This window comes from Neoarius graeffei, chromosome 2 (genome assembly GCF_027579695.1).
Source record: "Neoarius graeffei isolate fNeoGra1 chromosome 2, fNeoGra1.pri, whole genome shotgun sequence".
In the NCBI taxonomy this organism is placed as follows: Eukaryota; Metazoa; Chordata; class Actinopteri; order Siluriformes; family Ariidae; genus Neoarius; species Neoarius graeffei.
Genome location: NC_083570.1, coordinates 53,818,470 through 53,839,234, shown reverse-complemented (window position 1 = coordinate 53,839,234; position 20,765 = coordinate 53,818,470). Strand labels below are relative to the sequence as shown.

Here is a 20,765-nt window from a genome sequence, read left to right as displayed (position 1 = left end):
ACGGACGGACGACGGACAACACACGATGGCATAAGCTCATTGCCTGTCGGCCGGATGAGCTAATAATAAAGGCATAAGGCCTCTACTAATAACTATATATTAATAAATCAGATTCTAATGATGCAAATGTGTTAGAAATCCCGATTTCATCCCAAATTGTATCCAGTGTGCACTTTTTTAATCGGGGCAATTGCATCATGAACCTTTAAATCAGTGCACCAGTGGGAATCAGTGAATCTCACCATCCCTAATGCACGGGAATTAACGGTTCATTTATTGGCCTTTTTATAGTAGGCAGGATTAACTTTTAACAATTATGTGCTCGGATGAAGACACATGACATTTAAGTCCCTCACACTGAATGTCATGTTGAGCCTCAATAAGAATTCTGGACATTCCATCAATATGGTTCGATTTGAGCTTGGTTTACTGTCTGTGTAGAGCTTCACATGTTCTCCATGCGTCCTATTTGTATGGGCTTCCTTTGGGTTCTCTGTTTTTTTCCCCCACTGTCTGAAAACATGCACAGAGGTTAATATTTTTTTGAATAGCAAATTGTCCCTAGGTATGTGTGTGCACGGCGTGTTCCATCCAGGATGAATTCTCCCACCTTGATCTCAGTGTTCCTAAGATTCACCACAACCCTAACCAGGGTTAAGCAGTTACTGCAGATGTGAACGAATATTTCAACATGCAGACACCATACTCCTGTTTGAACCAAGTGTCCACTGAATTTCCCCCCTTCTAAAACAGCTTCTGTATTCACATTCACATTGGCATCCGCTATGCTCCAAACCACTCGACATATTGCTTCCGGTAGTGGAGCTCCTCATTGACTCGAATGAAATGTATTTGCCAGTCTGATGAACTTCTAAACTTGTCCCACGTTAGGTTGAGATCAACATTCCATCGCTGCCCAGCATCAGAGACTTTGACAGGATCCATTGCACAATCGGTTCAATCTGGAGTAAAGCTGCCATGGTGGACTCGATGGTCAGATGCAACCTGCCTCCCCCTAACCGGCTTCCACCTACACCTCCACACCAAGGTACCACTCTATAGACGTGCAGTGTCAAATTAGGGTCGAGAATACATTTCAGAATATACAGCGATCAACACTTTTGGTTTATATGAAAAAAGCAAGCTGTGTTAAATCAAAAGTAGCCTCATTCTACAGAAAAAAAAACTAACGATGTCCTGGAAAATGTTAAGGTGAGGGCTTGAGCTCATTTCTGCTATGATTATTTGAATTAACGTAATTTATTTTTTCGCGGTCCGGTTTCCATCAAATCCTGCGCTCTGATTGGCTGGCGAGCGGGTCCGTATCCTACGATACAGACCCCAGTTACGGACCCCGGTTACGGACCTCTGGCGACTCGCTCGTTCACAACAACAACAAACATAGTAGCAATTTTTGTCAACATTTATTTTTGCATTTCTCAGGAGAATAGCATTAATTTTACATCATGGATAGCGATAACAACAGTGTTCACAGCGAAAGCAAGTTTTACTACCCTGAGGAAGAAGAAATAAAAGAAAACATTTCAGGAGAAAGCTAAAAACCTCTAACTGTTACTCACGCCGAGCAAAAACATGGCTGAATTCTGAATGACTCAATTTTGTATAAATAGGGGACTATATAGGCGGCAAAATGTAGGTTTTTTTTCCTGCCATGGAAGTGCACTTGTATACCGAGGAGGAAGCCATTTGCATTACAGCCGTGAATGAGGATTCAAAATGGCGGCTCGGCTCGGTTTTCCCTTTCGGGCGCTCTCGTTTTCTGTTAGAATTTGGTAAAGAAAAAAATAAATATATTATTTACCAGCTTAAGGTCGGTTCGTATGGTGAAATACCGTGACCTCGGCCTTTCAAGACCTCGGTCACGATATTTCACTATACGGACCTCCCAGCTGGTAAATAACATATATATCTTGTTTTGATTCATCAAAAATACCCACATAGTCTCGCTAACTTCCAGTAAAAGCCAGTGAGATTTCAGTGTTTAAGTCACAATAGGCGTCGTTAAATTTTTTTGTGGCAGGCCTGGCAACCAGGCAAACCCCTCCCCTTACCCCCATCCGCCCCCACTCCTGTCCACCCCAACAACACCCCTGTGGCTCATTGTTCAAGTCGAATTTTGGGGCCCAGGCACTGCTCAGTCATAACAATTTTCAGTCATGCGATTCGTGGGAACTTGTTGATAAACGAGCCTGTCCTTTCATTTCCGTTTCCATATGTCCATATCAAAGCGGTAACAGAACTCCAGGTGGGGGTTGTGTGGTACTATTTCATGCAAAGGGATGCCGTCTCCAAAGTAAATTTCATTCGACTTTTATTCTAAGTAATATTTAAGATTTACACATATTGTCAGACATATCAGGATTTCTCCACATCAAAACAAACAAGACCAGCGGTGTTCCAGCTAGCTTTCCGAGAGGGCAGGACACAATTTTGCGCGCATCGTTATAGACAAAGAATCTATCATGCAAAATCTATCATACTAGGAAACTATACAAGGTGGATTACGTTTGTAAAATAAAGTAAGCAAATATGAAACTTCTTACTTAACCGGTTTAATATGACGCTTCATAATGTCACATCCGTGTGCGTTTACGCTTGGCGCACCTCAAACTGCCATTCTCATCCACACGCATGTTTGCTCTGATTGAGCAGTGTGCGCCGCAACGATGTTTTGAAACTGTTTGCCAGTGTGCTTTTTAGTAAACACTTTCAGCACTTACATCCATCTATCACCCATTAACATGACAGACTAATGTTAATTAATTGCATGAATTGATCATTAATAGTAGTCCGGGATATTAATGTTAGTTTAGATCTAGTCCAACACGTTAATGTTAATGTTAACGTGAGTGACTAGAGTTTCTACGTATAGATCTTCTATCAGTCCTAACTTTTGATTGAATTTGTTTAGTCGTCAACTGCTAGATCTACTTATGCTCTGGCAGAGGTGCTAGGTTCTGTGAGCCCTTTGCTGCTTTTACCAATTCTTTTCACTTTCATGCGTTTGTAGGCATCGCTGCTTTTTAGACGTAGTACCTTGCTTCACTGACTTGTTATTGTAGTAAGACAAAATGGTCAACAGAGCAGGACTGTGACCGTGCTAAAATTGTATTTTGTGATTGGTCAATATGCATTACCTTCATTGCAAATCGACACCACTAATTAGAGCTCACTTTCTTTCTGGGGCAGAACACGTGTGCCGGGCACTTGGAAATTCTGAGAAATTATGAGTAGGGAGTTCATGGTGGTGGTAGCATCGTGCACTGAGACTGTTTTGCTGCCAGTGGAACTGGTACACTGGACAAAGTAGATAGAATTTGGGTGTAGATATCAATTTGGGGGGTGGCACGATGGTGTAGTGGTTAGCGCTGTCGCCTCACAGCAAGAAGGTCCGGGTTCGAGCCCCGTGGCCGGCGAGGGCCTTTCTGTGTGGAGTTTGCATGTTCTCCCCGTGGCCGGCGAGGGCCTTTCTGTGCGGAGTTTGCATGTTCTCCCCGTGTCCGCGTGGGTTTCCTCCGGCTGCTCCAGTTTCCCCCACAGTCCAAAGACATGCAGGTTAGGTTAACTGGTGACTCTAAATTGATCGTAGGTGTGAATGTGAGTGTGAATGGTTGTCTGTGTCTATGTGTCAGCCCTGTGATGACCTGGCGACTTGTCCAGGGTGTACCCCGCCTTTCGCCCGTAGTCAGCTGGGATAGGCTCCAGCTTGCCTGCAACCCTGTAGAACAGGATAAAGCGGCTAGAGATAATGAGATGAGATATCAATTTGGGTGTGGTGCTTGTATTTGAGGGCAGGGCGTGGCGCCCTGGTAAAATAAACTAGCTGGAACACTGACCTGTATAAATCATGCAGCCGTGGAGATCGAGTAGAAATCAGGGTTGCCAGATTGAATTAATACTTCAATCAAATTGCAGTTTAAACCCTGGCCTGTGAAGTACAAACCAACAAATTGGAACTTTCTAAATAATGTCCTAGAAACAGCATACTGGTATTTATTTTCAGATCAGTTGGATTAAAAATAGCCAACCTGTATTTGTGAAACCTGACCTGGCAAAGTATAATGCGGTGTTTAAAAGCTCCTGTCAGCATGATGTTAAAATATATAAATATATCTATCCCTAACTAGAACTAAAAGCTACACAGACTCTTTTTGCCTGATAAGAACCATGTGCTGTATTCAGAGTTTACAATGTCATTGAGGACAGAAGTTTACATACAGTCATCAGGGATATGATTGTCATGGCAGTATTGGGTTTTCAACGATTTATTTGAACTGTTCTTTGTCTGAGTAAGAATGATTACACAGCTTATATCTTTAATAGAAAAAAAACAAATACTTTGGAGACTGAGAATACAACCCATCAAAAATTTAAAGTTTCACCAGGCTTTACCAGATGCTTTTGGTCTCTATCAACAATTTTCTGGCAGAATTCTGGTTGGATATTTGGCCGCTCGTCTTGGCAGAATTAGTAGAGTTCAGTTACATTTGTGTGTCCTGCTACAGACCCAACTTTCGATAGGGCTGAGGTTGGGACTTGTTTTAAGTTTAATGTTAGCCTGCTTTATCCATTCCACAACCAGCTTTGCTGTGCTTTTGGGGTCATTGTCCTGTTGGAACACCCAATTGTGTCCAAGTTTCTGGTGGTTTGAGGTTATGCTGAAGAATTCTGCAGTTCTTCATTATTTTATCTACTTTGTACAGCCTCAGTGCATGATGCTACCACCGCCATGCTTAACGGTTGTACCAGTAACAGGGCTTGTTTGATGTGTTCCTCTGTACCGCTGGTCATTGTAGCCAAGCAATTCAATCTTTGTCTGATCTGACCATAAATCTTTCCTCCAGAAGGCTTTTTCTTTGTCCAGGTCAAGTCAGAAGTCAAAGTCATTCTCATGCCAGGGCCTGGCCTTCCCAGGCAGTCTCCCATCCCAGTACTGACCAGGCCCTTAAGGCACATTGGATGGCACTGATTTCAGCTTCCATAGCCCTCAGTCGCTCGGCTATACAGCTAGGGTTACAGTGGGGGGGACTAGTCCTCTGGTAACTGCGAAAGTTTGACACCCACTTGCATCTGTATTGTGGCATGCCTTGCCAGACAGCAGTAGGTACCATTTTTATGAATGGTCTTTGGTATGACCCAACTGCGAGCAGAATTCGCGATCTCCCAAGCGAGAGGCGGATATGCTAACCACTAGGCCAGCTCGCGGTCCTTTGTCCAGGTGGTCTGCTGCAATTGTATTTGAGCTTGAAGGTGTAGATTCTGGAGCAGGGGCTTCTTTCTTGGACGGCAGCCTCTCAGTCCATGGTGATGTAAAACTTGCTTGACTGTAGACAGAGACACTGGTTTTCCAGAATCTTTCAGCCTTGGTGCTTCCTGGGTCGTACCAGCTCAACCAATTTCCTCTCAGCTGAGGGTGACAGTTTGGGGATTCTTCTAGACCTTTTGGCAAAGTGGCTCCACCTCCCAATAACTTGGCAAACAAGCCCTTTTTATGTTGGTACAGAGAAGCTACCAACTGAAGTCAATCATGATCACTAACAGGAAGTTAAGAAGCCTTGGCCTTAGCAATTTAAAAGACCTTTTGGAACTTTCAGCATTAGTGAATTAATAATCAAAGTGTGTGTGTGTATATTTTTGACCCTATATGTGTAATTTTTTGACTCTGTGTTGATTTCAGGAAACCCAAAGTAAATTAAAACTTGTGCGCCAAATTCTTTGTTTTTTTCTGTTAAAGATGTTTTATAATCATTCTTCCACAGAAAAATATCAGTTCAAAGAAATTAGTGAAAGTCTAGTATTGCCATGACTGCGAGCTGGCCTAGTGGGTAGCGTGTCACGGGAGATCATGAGTTCTACTTGCGGTTGAGTCATACAGTACCAGAGACCATCATAAAAATGGTACCTACCGCCGTGTGGCAAGGCACGCTGCAATACAGTTGTGAGTGTGGAGTCAAGCTCTCGCGGCTACCAGAGGACTAGCCCCCTACTGTAACCCTAGCTGTATAGGCAAGAGGCTGAGGGCTATGGAAACGGAGATTGGCGCCACCCAATGCGCCTGATTACATGACTTTAGACAGTATTACCATGACATTAATGTCCAAGATGAGCATCTGTAAACTTCTGACCACAACTATAAGTCCGCTAGTTACTCAATATTCATGATGGGAAAGTTTCTTGTATTCAGAGTTGAATTACACTGATGATTAAATCGATTTTCAGGATGCCGCACACCTGTGTGTAGTTCACACCATCTCCCAGAATTATCTTCAGTCGAAGCTTCTGCCTTGTTATTCACTAGCATCTAGACTACAGCCTTACAAACACAAGCATCTGCCTTCAACCCTGAAACAAAACAGAATATAAAATACAGAGTTAAGGAAATAGTGGTTCTTGTTTTGTTGTATTGTTTTTATTATTATTATTACTCCTGCTAGGCGTATGTAACTCTCAATACGGCCCTGCGTGGGCATATCAGATCATATAATGATCGACAGTGGCGTCTCCCCGGCAATGTAAACAGCCCGTGAAGTGTTAGTACTCGAAAAATGTCTGTGTACAAAAAACAGCAGTGCTTCCACAGCGCTTTTGTTTATACGTTCGAGTAATGAACACTGAGGCAAAAACACACGAGATTGTGCTTTGTCTGCTTTCCACTGCAACTGCTGGCTCGCATTCATCACCCAGTACAGAAGAATAAAAATCTTAGCAAGGGAAGAGATCTTAAATAAAGGAAAGGTTTACTAATCTTTCTCATCATTAAATTATTATACAAGAAACACAGTAAGGTCCATAAGTATTTGGACGGTGAGCGTTTTTCTGATTCTGTCTCTGTACACCACGACCACAGTGGGTTTGAAATGAAGCCATCAAGATGCGATTGAAGTGTAGACTTTCAGCTTGAATTCAAGGAGTTTAACCTATTTGTTACATCTTTTACAGTCCCTCCATTTTCACAGGCTCAAAAGTAATTGGACAGTTGACTGATAAGCAGTTTCATGGCCAGGTATCACCTGTTTCCTCATTACTTCATGACCGGTTAAGGAGATAAAAGCTGATTCTTGGAGCTGATTCCAAGTATCGATTTTGCATTTGGCAGCTCTTCATGGGACCATTCAATATGCGGTCCAAAGAGGTGCCAATGTGGCCAAGTGAAGGAGGACATCGTTAAGCTGAAAAAACAAAACAGACCTATCAGAGGGAGAGAGAGAGAGAGAGAGCGCAGAAAGAGATAGAGATTGCACCACTGTACAAATACTTATGGACCTTATGGATGTATATAATCCCATCAATCCCATGGATGCATATAATCCCATCCGTGGCATATTTACTCATTTTAGCTTAAAATTGTCGTATTCTGTTGTCAGAGCATGTTGCTTCTTTCTAGACATAAGCGAAATTATTTGCCAATAGAGTAATACTATTTCAAGAGGGAACATTAGTTGAATATTCTTCTATTCAAGATATTTTTATGAATAAGATGTCATTTTTTTGCAGTGCAGGGAGGCATGGGTGGGATTGGAAAGTTTTCATCAATTTTTTGAAAAGATTTTTGTGATGATTTATTACACGGCTTATTTTCTCATGGACGGCGTCATTGGCCGAAGCAAGAAAATCGGTTTTAACTCAATATTTTGTCAAATTATTGATTCCTTTCATAAGCAGCCGTGTAATTGGTGGGATAATGTTCAGCGTGCTAGTCATTATTGCGAAATAATCCCCGACAGGGTGATTCAAGACCCCTCCGCTTCGCTGTCAGGGTTTATTTCGCAATAATGACCAGCTCGCTGTACCTTCTCCCTTACATAGTTAATAATGCCAGTGTGTATGGAGTTTTGGTTATGTAAACGCACCAGAATGTTCACTAACTTCAGTACTCTGCGATGTATATCTGAGACTTGTCTGCTTTATGTCTCGGTGTGGAGATTCGGTGGCAGTGCCGGTGAGGATCTTCGTGAACGACAGCGTGGAGGTGGCCTCCCGTGACTACGAGTTCTACGACTGTGCAGCGGCAGTGCGCAAAGCGGAAAACACTCCGTAAGTGGCTTCTTCTCTCTTCTCCCTGTGTCAGCGAGTGTGTCACCATTTGTGCTGACACCGAGCTACAAAGTGCATGTGTGCGTAATGAATACGAGCATCCATACGAATGAGACTCGCTTTTACTCATAAATCGTGAGGCATGAATGATGCTGGAATTAAATTTGTTACTCTACAGAGACCTGGAGTAGGATTTTCGGTTCCTTTCTTCTATGTTCTTCTCCCACCTCCATACCAAGAACAGGAAATTACTTTAGTATCCTATTCATTCATCAAAAGCAAAAGTCTGGGGTTTTTTCTTATACTTCCATGTGTTTCTTCTTTTTAAGCAGTCTGGACTGTATCTGATGAATGAGCTTTGTTTCCTAAGAATTGAAAAGATTCAACTATTTACACACTGCTGAAAAAAAAAAGTAATTATGAAGCACTGGAGTCTGTGTTAACACTCCTTTCTCCACTCTGTCTAAAAGTGTGTGTGTGTGTTATTCCTCCTTTCTGTGCTTCATATGTAGATGTATAGCGTGTGTGAGCAGACCGTGGGCGTGTCAGTGGAATACTGCTGATCACACGTGCTCCGATATGAACGATGCTGAAACGGGGCCCAATATCATCAAACACAGACAGGTGTGTAAACTACCAAACCTCATTTACTCATTTATCTGCAAGCTGACTCTTAGCTTGTAGAGATTTATTGCTGTGTGTTGATGATTAGATTATGATACAGGGCCAAGATGTAGTTATAAATGTTAGAGATACACAGGCATAAGGAAATGCAATAGACGAGGAACACGGACTTCTGGCTTGCTGCAGAACTTCAACGGAAAATACATGAAATATTTGGATTTTATATTTACGTGTGTATAAACAGACTGGGAATTGGAATACATTATAGTATTCCATTTGCATTCCATAGTATTAGGTGTGTGTGTCTGGGGGACCCGTTTTATAATTGCGGGCACGTTTCAAGCGTTGACTCTGTTAGTCGTCGTCAACTCTGTTATCGTCAAACTGGGCGATCCATAAACAGAATTGATGACAACAGAGTTGACGTTTTCTCCACTATGTTGTGTCTTAACTCCACATGCAAACCTCAAACTAGCGACCACGTGGCGCGTATAAAAACAGAATTTTATGGATTTTAATTATGTTATTGTTTAAAAAAAAAAAAGAGTCAGAGATTCACTCCAATACCACAATAACAGATTTGACGAATACTTAATCTACTGTTGGTGTAAAATCCTCAACATTTTGTTCAAATTACTGAGAGAAGAAACAGAACATACCTCGCTGCCTTTCTGAAGTTTCTCGCCAGAGGAAGTGACGCCTCTCGGTGCAGGTGTCATGCATATTATTAAAAAGCTTTGTGGATTTTATGCAGTTTTAGAATGGAGTTAACAGAGTTGACAAAAACATTGGGAAAATATCTCATCTCATCTCATTATCTCTAGCCGCTTTATCCTGTTCTACAGGGTCGCAGGCAAGCTGGAGCCTATCCCAGCTGACTACGGGCGAAAGGCGGGGTACACCCTGGACAAGTCGCCAGGTCATCACAGGGCTGACACATAGACACAGACAACCATTCACACTCACATTCACACCTACGGTCAATTTAGAGTTACCAGTTAACCTAACCTGCATGTCTTTGGACTGTGGGGGAAACCGGAGCACCCGGAGGAAACCCACGCGGACACGGGGAGAACATGCAAACTCCACACAGAAAGGCCCTCGCCGGCCACGGGGCTCGAACCCGGACCTTCTTGCTGTGAGGCGACAGCGCTAACCACTACACCACCGTGCCGCCATTGGGAAAATATAAAGAATAGAAAATATCTTTTTTTACGACTGAAATTTCACATAATACAGACAATCGACTTTCTATGCAATTGATTTTATAGCAGTTAATTTGTTAATTCTGTTATTAGACTGAATCACTTCATGTTTATTCAAGTTGAATGGATGAATCAGGAGTCGAAGACAGCCAATAATGTTGGGATTTATTTAGTGAACGTTTTATGGATAAATTGGGTCTAAAATGTACATCGACTATTGCTATTGGTGAAAATTTGTCAAAATTTGCATTATTGTTCAAAACTGATTCAATAAAGATTTCTTGTGTAGAAAATAACAAAAGGTTTATCTCGGAGACGCGAAATGTACCCCGACTTCTAGATTGACCCGTGTGTGTGTGTTTCAAATGTCTTTCAGACAAAGAAATGTCCACGGTTCGAAAACCCAGATCCCATCCTCATTCCGGTGGGATATAAGACTCGCATCAGTTTTGAAGGAGTAAATCTGGAGCCCTATAAGGTGAGCTGTGACGTCTAGTTATTCTTGATTGTGACAAATCCCTGTATGTAATTTCTCGATACCTAAACCCCTGCACATTCATGCCAATATCTAATCACTCAATCATGTGGACATAGCAGTGAATAAAATCACGCAGTTACACATCCAGGACTTCAGTTTTAAAATAGCAGCTTCACATCAAACTTTTCAGAACAAGGAACAAAATGTGATCTCAGTAGCTCTTTTAACACAAATATTTAAATAATATTGGCTGGCGTTGAGTGGTATATCCGATATATTCCATTCAGCTAGCATGATATTGAACGAGTCGAAGACGAGGCTAGCTGAATGGAATACATCTGATATACCACGAAAAAAAGTCTGCCATTATTATTATTATTATTATAATACATTCCTTTCAGGTGTTCAACACGTCTTACTCTTTCAAAATTCTCTCAAAATCTTCCGTATTTAACGAAGCAAACCTGGCGGCCATGTTTGCTTACAAATTGTCACAGTCGATCACTGGCGCGGACGTTTTATGCCTCCGATGTGTGACATCATGTCGTCTTGACAACCATGCAATATCATAAACCATATTCAACGCTCATTCTCCATTGGGTAGAGTGATGTAATAAATGTAGGCTAAGCGATATGCTAACAATATTGCACGCTATCAAACCAAATGAATGAAATGTGCTAGAAAGGAATAGAATACATGTTTTTATTCCATTGAAAAAGTGTCCTGCATGTATAATAATACACTATATTGCCTTAAAGAAGATTCCTTAATATTCTGGGTTCGGTTGTTTATAGCGAACCAGATAAAGCTGCACCAGTGTGTGTTTTTACACAGTGTGCCGGCGTTCTGCAACCAGAGGCGTGATGTGTAGTGCAACAGAGCATCGGTGTCTAGGGTGACGTGTAACACACTGCGTGTCGGAAATACGGATACACCGAGTGTTGCTTTCAAAACAATAACGGCGGGTGAACTGAGTGCTTTTGTTAACTGGGCACATTTATAGCACTGTTCAAACCCAGCAGAGTTGCTGTGTGATCAGAAATATGTGGAGTATAAAGTGAAGAGAAGTCAGAAGCAATTTGAGGCAGAAAGGTGTGTAGACTTTAGACTCCGTAGATGGAGACGTTTGAATTCTCATTAGTCTCGGAAAGAAGAATGTCAAAGTCAAAAACCTCACACCCCTGTCCCGCCATGCCGGCTGTCCCTTTTGATCCTGCCTCTGTTACTATCAATTGTTCTGGCTCAAAGGCAGAAAAACACAGATGCCCATTTCGCATTTGGACATTTTACACAGAACACGAGGTGGAATAAAGGCGTAAGATTCCCGCCTTGAACAGGAGGCGTAAAAGGGGCTAGTGACTTTGACCACGGCTTGGTTGCTGGCAGCAGATGAGCTGGTTTGAGTATTTCAGAAACAGAGATTTTCACACACAACAGTCTATAGTGTTTACACGCAATGATGCGCAAAAGAAAAACCATCCAGTGAGCGTTAGTTCTGCGGGAAACGCCTTGTTGATGTGAGAGGCTGGTTCAAGCTGGCAGAAAGGCTACAGGAACTCGAATAACTACTGCATACAAACATGGTGCGCAGAAAAGCATCTCAAAATTCACAATACGTAAATAATGAAAGAAAGAAATCTTTATTTGTATAGCACATCTAATTTTGAGTCTGAAATCTAATGCCGAGGTGTTCACAAGGAAATCTTTCATGAAACAGCATTACAGCGCCGTGTTGGAGAGGTCAGCGCACCGAACAGTGTTTCTGAGAGTCGCGGAAAAGCAGATTAATGATTTTATGAAAATATAACATTAAAAACTGAACTTAAAAACAGAATTACTCAAGAGTGTGAAATATAAAAGTCAGATAGCCAAGGTCGTTAATCTTTGAGTTGTGATTTAATAAATATTTACTGTGAATTAATTTTAATTTACCATAACGTTACGGATCATGGACTTTTCTGTGCAGTAAGCATTCTATAGGCTCAGTGCGAACAAGTTCTTAAAGTGATAATAAGTAAAGTTATGACAATATACGCCTAACTTAATTTCCTTTGGGATGAATAAAGTATCTATCTATCTATCTATCTATCTATCTATCTATCTATCTATCTATCTATCTATCTATCTATCTATCTATCTATCTATCTATCTATCCAACTTCTGCATGTTTTTGTTAATAAAGCTTTCTGTGCAATGAGCATAAATATATCAGTCTTAACACTTTCTTATGTTATACCAGGTGTTGTTTTTATCCCCCGCTGGCCGAAAGGCCTGAAGGGGATTATGTCATGGCGATGTCCATCCGTCTGTTTATCCCGGGAAGGGTGCTCACCTTCTGAAATCGACTCCTCTCACAATTTTTGGAGAAATTTCACGAAACTTGGCAGGATTCTTTGTTATATATCAGTAATACGCATATTGTAATTTCATTAAATTCGGTCACATTTTACCAGAGTTACAGCCCTTGATTAACAAAATTATACTTTGACAATTTCATGAGAGTGTATTTTCCTTCTGAAATCAACTCTGTTCACAGTTTTTAGAGGACTTTCACCAAACTTGGTGAAAGCCTTTGTTCTATGTCAGTACTACACATATTGTTATTTTGTTCAATTTGGTCACATTTTACCAGAATTGTGGCCCTTGATTAACAGCCTTGTACATTCACAATTTCATGAAGGTGTGCTTGCCTTCTGAAATCAACTCCTCTCACAATTTTTGGATGAATTTCTTGAAGCTTGGCAAAAGGCCTTGTGATATGACAGTTATACGCATATTGAAATTTTCATTTAATTTAGGCAAATTTGACCAGAGTTATGCCCTTGATTATTAACAAACTTGTACTTTGGTAATTTCATCAAGGTGTGCTTGCTTTCTGAAATTGACTTCCCTCACAATTTTTGTCCCACGCTGGCCGAAAGGCCCGAAGGGGGATTATGTCGTGGCGATGTCCGTTCGTCCGTCTGTCCTGAGAAGGGTACTCACCTTCTGAAATGAACTCTTCTCACAATTTTTGGAGGAATTTCACAAAACTTGGCAAGATTCTTTGTTATATCAGTAATGCACATATTGTAATTTCGTTAAATTCGGTCACATTTTACCAGAGTTACAACCCTTGATTAACAAAATTATAATTTGACAATTTCATGACAGTGTGTTTTCCTTCTGAAATCAACTCCACTCACAATTTTTGGAGAAATTTCATGAAACCTGACAGGATTCTTTGTTATATGTCGGAAATACACATATTAATTTCGTTCAATTCAGTCGTATTTTACCAGAGTTATGGTATAGTTGCCAGCAGGGGATATTGTGCTCTCAGAGTACTCTCAGTTTTTTTGTTTGTTTGTTTTGTTTTGTTTTTCAGTAGGATGTGTTTTAATGAAACTGAAAAACCGAACTGGATTTTCTACTTCTGTTTGCAAGCAGGGTACCGTAACCCATAATGCACACGCACAAATAATGTAAGGACTAGCTGGAGTGAGTGCAGTGCAGGAGCACAAAGCAAACAAACAGCGTTTTAAATTACTGTCCACTTATAATTTTCATCTTCGTTATTTGTAAAGCCAGACTTTATTCGTCAAAATGTTTCTTTTTCAGATGAAAACTAAAAGTGTCATTTTTTACTACAACCCTGATTCCAAAAAAGTTGGGACAAAGTACAAATTGTAAATAAAAATGGAATGCAGTAATTTACAAATCTCAAAAACTGATATTGTATTCACAATAGAACATAGACAACATATCAAATGTCGAAAGTGAGACATTTTGAAATTTCATGCCAAATATTGGCTCATTTGAAATTTCATGACAGCAACACATCTCAAAAAAGTTGGGACAGGGGCAATAAGAGGCTGGAAAAGTTAAAGGTACAAAAAAGGAACAGCTGGAGGACCAAATTGCAACTCATTAGGTCAATTGGCAATAGGTCATTAACATGACTGGGTATAAAAAGAGCATCTTGGAGTGGCAGCGGCTCTCAGAAGTAAAGATGGGAAGAGGATCACCAATCCCCCTAATTCTGCGCCGACAAATAGTGGAGCAATATCAGAAAGGAGTTCGACAGTGTAAAATTGCAAAGAGTTTGAACATATCATCATCTACAGTGCATAATATCATCAAAAGATTCAGAGAATCTGGAAGAATCTCTGTGTGTAAGGGTCAAGGCCGGAAAACCATACTGGGTGCGCGTGATCTTCGGGCCCTTAGATGGCACTGCATCACATACAGGCATGCTTCTGTATTGGAAATCACAAAATGGGCTCAGGAATATTTCCAGAGAACATTATCTGTGAACACAATTCACCGTGCCATCCGCCGTTCCCAGTTAAAACTCTATAGTTCAAAGAAGAAGCCGTATCTAAACATGATCCAGAAGCGCAGACGTCTTCTCTGGGCCAAGGCTCATTTAAAATGGACTGTGACAAAGTGGAAAACTGTTCTGTGGTCAGACGAATCAAAATTTGAAGTTCTTTATGGAAATCGGGGACGCCGTGTCATTCGGACTAAAGAGGAGAAGGACGACCCAAGTTGTTATCAGCGCTCAGTTCAGAAGCCTGCATCTCTGATGGTATGGGGTTGCATTAGTGCGTGTGGCATGGGCAGCTTACACATCTGGAAAGACACCATCAATGCTGAAAGGTATATCCAGGTTCTAGAGCAACATATGCTCCCATCTAGACGACGTCTCTTTCAGGGAAGACCTTGCATTTTCCAACATGACAATGCCAAACCACATACTGCATCAATTACAGCATCATGGCTGCGTAGAAGAAGGGTCCGGGTACTGAACTGGCCAGCCTGCAGTCCAGATCTTTCACCCATAGAAAACATTTGGCGCATCATAAAACGGAAGATACGACAAAAAAGACCTAAGACAGTTGAGCAACTAGAATCCTACATTAGACAAGAATGGGTTAACATTCCTATCCCTAAACTTGAGCAACTTGTCTCCTCAGTCCCCAGACGTTTACAGACTGTTGTAAAGAGAAAAGGGGATGTCTCACAGTGGTAAACATGGCCTTGTCCCAACTTTTTTGAGATGTGTTGTTGTCATGAAATTTAAAATCACCTAATTTTTCTCTTTAAATGATACATTTTCTCAGTTTAAACATTTGATATGTCATCTATGTTCTATTCTGAATAAAATATGGAATTTTGAAACTTCCACATCATTGCATTCCGTTTTTATTTACAATTTGTACTTTGTCCCAACTTTTTTGGAATCGGGGTTGTATTTTTGGCTGAAATATTCTGGTGGCATCCCTAATAAAAATATAGTTAGCTAATGCTAGCTATAAACGTATTTAATGACAGTTAAGTCAGACACACGTTGATAGATTTTAGTTCACGTTTACAATAAACTAAAGAAAAGTGCGGTGTGACAGAAAGCCAGAGAGTGGCATCAGCGTATCTTTCAAGCGTACGGTAGAGCTCAAAACACTGATGTAACTGTTAATCAGTCCAGATGAATGCGTCAGTTGGCTCTTCTGACGTTTATTGGGGGGAAGAAGACTGCTCTTTTGGAATATTTTTGCGTTCCACTGTTAAAATGCTTAGCTCCTACTCAAAATGTGTAAACAGTTTGAAATGGTTTTTGGTCTTTTTCATTTCTCCCGTAACATAGCGTAGCTGCATACCCAACGCCGTATCCTACGCCGTACCCTGGCATGCACCTCTCCTGAAATGTAACTATGTGTCGCAACAACGCAGACCACACCAACTGTGATTGGTTCATTTGGTATCATTGCATTTTCTCCTACGCACTTCTAGCTGCTCCTTCTTCTCAGCAAAAATCGGAAATCTACTATCACGATATTGTGTTAATATAAATATTTAAAGTTGTATACCAGCTGTATATCATTGTAAGAGCCAGTTGAATCCTGTGAAGTGAAACACCGTGGCATTATTTTTGTGCCTCGTTCCTGAGGGCACAGTGGGATTTTCGGTTCACACGACTCATACTGATGAATACAGACACTTCATTTCAGAAGAGTTGCAACACTTCAGAAATGCTTTCACTGAGAATTCACTTGGTTTATAATTAATCACGTGAGGTTTCTTTTCCCTCCATTAAACTTGTCTCAAAACAAGCATGTGTTTGTCCATGTTTTCTGTTTGTTATTCATGTAACCCTGTGTCCGAAATCGCTCCCTACTCACTATATAGTGGGGACACCATTTTGTAGTGCTGTCCGAAACCTTAGTGAGGATTATTTACGCCCTATATAGTGCACTCAAAGTATCCCACAATGCATCATGAAAAGTAGCGTACAACTGATGGTCACTAACCAAGCAATATATCCCCTCATGCATTGCGGTCGCACTGAAAGAAATCAAATTAAAAGTCTCAAATTTGATTTAATAAAAGGCAGCGGCAGAGAAGAAAGTATTCAGCCTTGATTTAAAAGAACTGAAAGATGCAGCTACTTTGTATTGATTAATGTGGGAAATGCGCTCAGTATAATATGGATTTATCACAAAAACACATGCATGCGTTTATTATTTTGAAAACCCACCAGCCGTCTGATCTGGCATGTTTTAATTGGGCAACAGTAATGACGTAAATACCAGCGCGACGGTGTAGTGTCCGAAAGAGTTTTTTCATTTTACCAGTGAGCTCACTATGTAGTCCTCATCTCATCTCATTATCTGTAGCTGCTTTATCCTGTTCTACAGGGTCGCAGGCAAGCTGGAGCCTATCCCAGCTGACTACGGGTGAAAGGCGGGGTACACCCTGGACAAGTCGCCAGGTCATCACAGGGCTGACACATAGACACAGACAACCATTCACACTCACATTCACACCTACGGTCAATTTAGAGTCACCAGTTAACCTAACCTGCATGTCTTTGGACTGTGGGGGAAACCGGAGCACCCGGAGGAAACCCACGCAGACACGGGGAGAGCATGCAAACTCCACACAGAAAGGCCCTCGCTGGCCACGAGGCTCGAACCCGGACCTTCTTGCTGTGAGGCAACAGCGCTAACCACTACACCACCGTGCCGCCCCTATATAGTCCTCTATATAGTAATTCCCTATATAGGGAGTAGGGAATAGTGAACGAGTGAGCAATTTCAGACACAGGGACAGTGAAACACAGAACTCGCATTCCATTCTTCTTCCATGCATCAAAGCAGTACATTCTGGTGTGGTTCATACAATAGCGCCTCCTAGAGGAGACGCGCCCTTTACATGTGAGTATAAATACTTCACCCTGTGCAAGCGTCGATGCCATACCTACAGAAGTACTGTAAAGAAGATTCATTGCAAACCAGTGTTGTAGTCGAGTCATTAAACCTCAAGTCTGAGTCCAGTCTTGAGTCTCCGGTGTTCAAGTCCGAGTCATTAAAAAAAATTTAGACTCCAAGTCGAGTCCTCTATTGATCCGAGTCGAGTCCGAGAACAAGACTCCAACTGCACCATTTGACAGTGGTTGTTTTAGCGTCATTAACATGAGTTTGTTCCTGAACATGATGTATGAACAGGTGAAGGTGCATTGTCTTTGTCAGGGAGTGCGAAGTATTCTGTCAAAGATGGTTGGGAGACAGATGTAAGTGCAGAAGGTGTGTTTATTAATACAAGTGAAGACACAAACAATCCAGAACAGCAGGCAAAATCGTAAAACGGTGAAACAGGCAATAGGCTGAGCGAGGCACAAACAGGCTACCATAGACTCGGCAGGATCACAGATGAGAAACAGGAAATCAGAGATCAGGAAACCAAACAAGGAAATAAGGCTTGGTAATGTATCAGCAACGCAACTCAATACTTCGCAAAGTAAGTGTGTTTTCACAGTTTTTATATAGGCGTGCTGATTGCACCTTAATCCTGTGCAGGTGCGAGTCGTTTACGGCGTCCGCAAGAGTCTGCTTGGCACGTGCACTGTCCAGAGCGCATCCGAGAGTCTATCTGATGCACATGCCAGGGCACACAGGTGTGACACTCTTGCACGAAATTAGTACAAAAATGAATGTGGATATAAATATCTTATGCCAAATTATTATGGCATGTTACAAAAAATAAAGGAAAAATCCGAGTCCCTGTCTCCAATTTACGAGTCCGAATGCAGTTAATGCACGAGTCCAAGTCAAGTCACGAGTCTTTAAAATTAGGGCACGAGTCAGACTCGAGTACTACAAGCCTGTTGCAAACCAAAACGGACCAATCACCTTTAATCCATGATGAAACATTTCCATCTTGGTAGGCATGGTGTCTTCCACGGTGACTCCGCCCCCATCCAATTGAAAGGTTTAATGCAGATGAAAATGATGTTAATTACTGTAAATGCTACGGCCTTCTCAGTTCCGTCATCTCAACACAACGGAACACCGACAGTATGACAGACTGTCCATCATCGTACTTGCCCTGCACTTTGTTATTGCTTGCGTCAGTGTTGAATTCATCAGCCGAGTATTAGCTCTGGTACTGAAGCTGCCTTGAGCACTCTTACATTCCACATGCAAGTAATTCATGTGAACTATTGGTGTTGCAGGGCAGAGAGTTTACCATCGGTACAGACCTGATGAAACAGTTTGAAGATGATGTAAAAACTGAAGAGGGTCCATTTTTCTCCTTCAATGGATACATGGTGAGTAAAACTGAGCCCGCATGCTAATCTTCTTCTCTCTCTCGCTCTCTCTCTCTTTCTCACACACACTTTACATTTCATTATTAAATATCCCCCCACACACACACACCCATTATCAGTATACGCCACTGTATATGAGAGCAATACGGTTGAAGTAAACCTTTGATTGATTGTTCAGGTCATTAGTATTCTAGCTGGCTGTCACTTACGTCCTCTACTCCAGGGATATCATTATTCTGTCTGAGTGGCTCTACTCACTTTGACCTGAATATATTATGATTCTCTTAACTCAAAGTGAGGTTTGATTTTTTTATTATTATTATTATTATTATTATTATTATTATTATTATTATTGTCAAAAATTGGTTTTACCATTTCAAATGTAGTCCATCAACCAGAAACTGCATGCTTTTTTTAATTCAGTTCCTTTTCTAAATGAACTCTTGAAATAGTCTGTCATTATATAAAAAGACATAGAATGATTGCATAAAATTACACACTGACTGAAATTTTCGAGCAGTTGGTTACAGTACTTTCCAACAAAAAAAAAAAAATTAATAAGACCATGAATGTCTTTCTCGACAGAAGTCTGTTCTCTTAAAAAAAACCATACATTCTGTAGCAAAATGATTAAAGCACATTTGGAACTACAGTAGAAGGGCACTCGGAGAGCGCAGACCTCTACACAAAGGACAATAGTCCACTCTTCAATGATATGCAAATCTGCACCCACAACCATTTTATATGTCTGGGTATATTTCCAAAACTATTATAAGATTACTCGTACCCATGAATGTGCATTGGGATGTGGAGCTACATTGGCTATGTTTTTTTTTTTTACTATTGAACTTGACTGCCATCTACTGGGGTTGAGTACTACAAGCCTGTTGCAAAACAGTACTGACCAATCACCTTTAATCTATGATGTATGGCACTGTCAAGCACAGACTTCTATCCATCCATTATCTGTAGCCGCTTATCCTGTACAGGGTCACGGACAAGCTGGAGCCTATCCCAGCTGACTACGGGCGAAAGGCGGGGTACACCCTGGACAAGTCGCCAGGTCATCACAGGGCTGACACATAGACACAGACAACCATTCACACTCACATTCACACCTACGCTCAATTTAGAGTCACCAGTTAACCTAACCTGCATGCCTTTGGACTGTGGGGGAAACCGGAGCACCCGGAGGAAACCCACATGGACACGGGGAGAACATGCAAACTTCGCACAGAAAGCCCCCCATCAGCCACTGGACTCGAACCCAGAACCTTCTTGCTGTGAAGCAACAGTGCTAACCACTACACCACCGTGCCGCCACTGAAGTAAAGTAAAAACTGTTAATCTGATCTAGAGGAGGCAGCACGGTGGTGTAGTGGTTAGCATTGTTGCCTCACAGCAAGAAGGTTCTGGGTTCGAGTCCAGTGGCTGATGGGGGCCTTTCTGTGTGGAGTTTGCATGTTTTCCGTTACCCCTTTTCCACCAAATCAGTTCCAGGGCTGGTTTGGGGCCGGTGCTGGTGCTGGTTCACAACTCGTTCAACTTGCGAGCCAGCTGAGAACCAGTTTGCTTTTCCATAGCTTGTGGTGCCACGTCATTACGTCGCTGTATACGTCAGTTACGTCGCTACGTTTGCTTAAACCTTGGCGCGAATATCGAAGCAAAAACAACATGGAAGAAGCAGCAGCAACAACAATAATAATAATGGATGACGTTGCGTTTGTACAGCTGCTGCTTCTCGTCGCTTAAAAATGCCGATCTTTCGCGGTCTTGTTATTGTTGTTGGTCTTAACAACTCCGCCCCCCCAC

The 20,765-nt window shown here is 41.6% G+C and overlaps 1 protein-coding gene across 7 annotated transcripts in view; it reads left to right on the top strand.

Moving 5' to 3' along the window:
* plxnb2b (plexin b2b) overlaps nucleotides 1-20,765 on the top strand; it is a 380,397-nt gene that overhangs the window by 297,584 nt on the left and 62,048 nt on the right. For all 7 annotated transcript variants that reach the window (XM_060914419.1, XM_060914420.1, XM_060914424.1 and 4 more), the window contains 5 exons: nucleotides 892-1,048; nucleotides 7,944-8,055; nucleotides 8,568-8,679; nucleotides 10,261-10,362; nucleotides 18,858-18,953. In XM_060914419.1, the coding sequence (XP_060770402.1) occupies nucleotides 892-1,048; nucleotides 7,944-8,055; nucleotides 8,568-8,679; nucleotides 10,261-10,362; nucleotides 18,858-18,953 (579 nt within the window). The remainder of the gene's footprint in view (nucleotides 1-891; nucleotides 1,049-7,943; nucleotides 8,056-8,567; nucleotides 8,680-10,260; nucleotides 10,363-18,857; nucleotides 18,954-20,765) is intronic.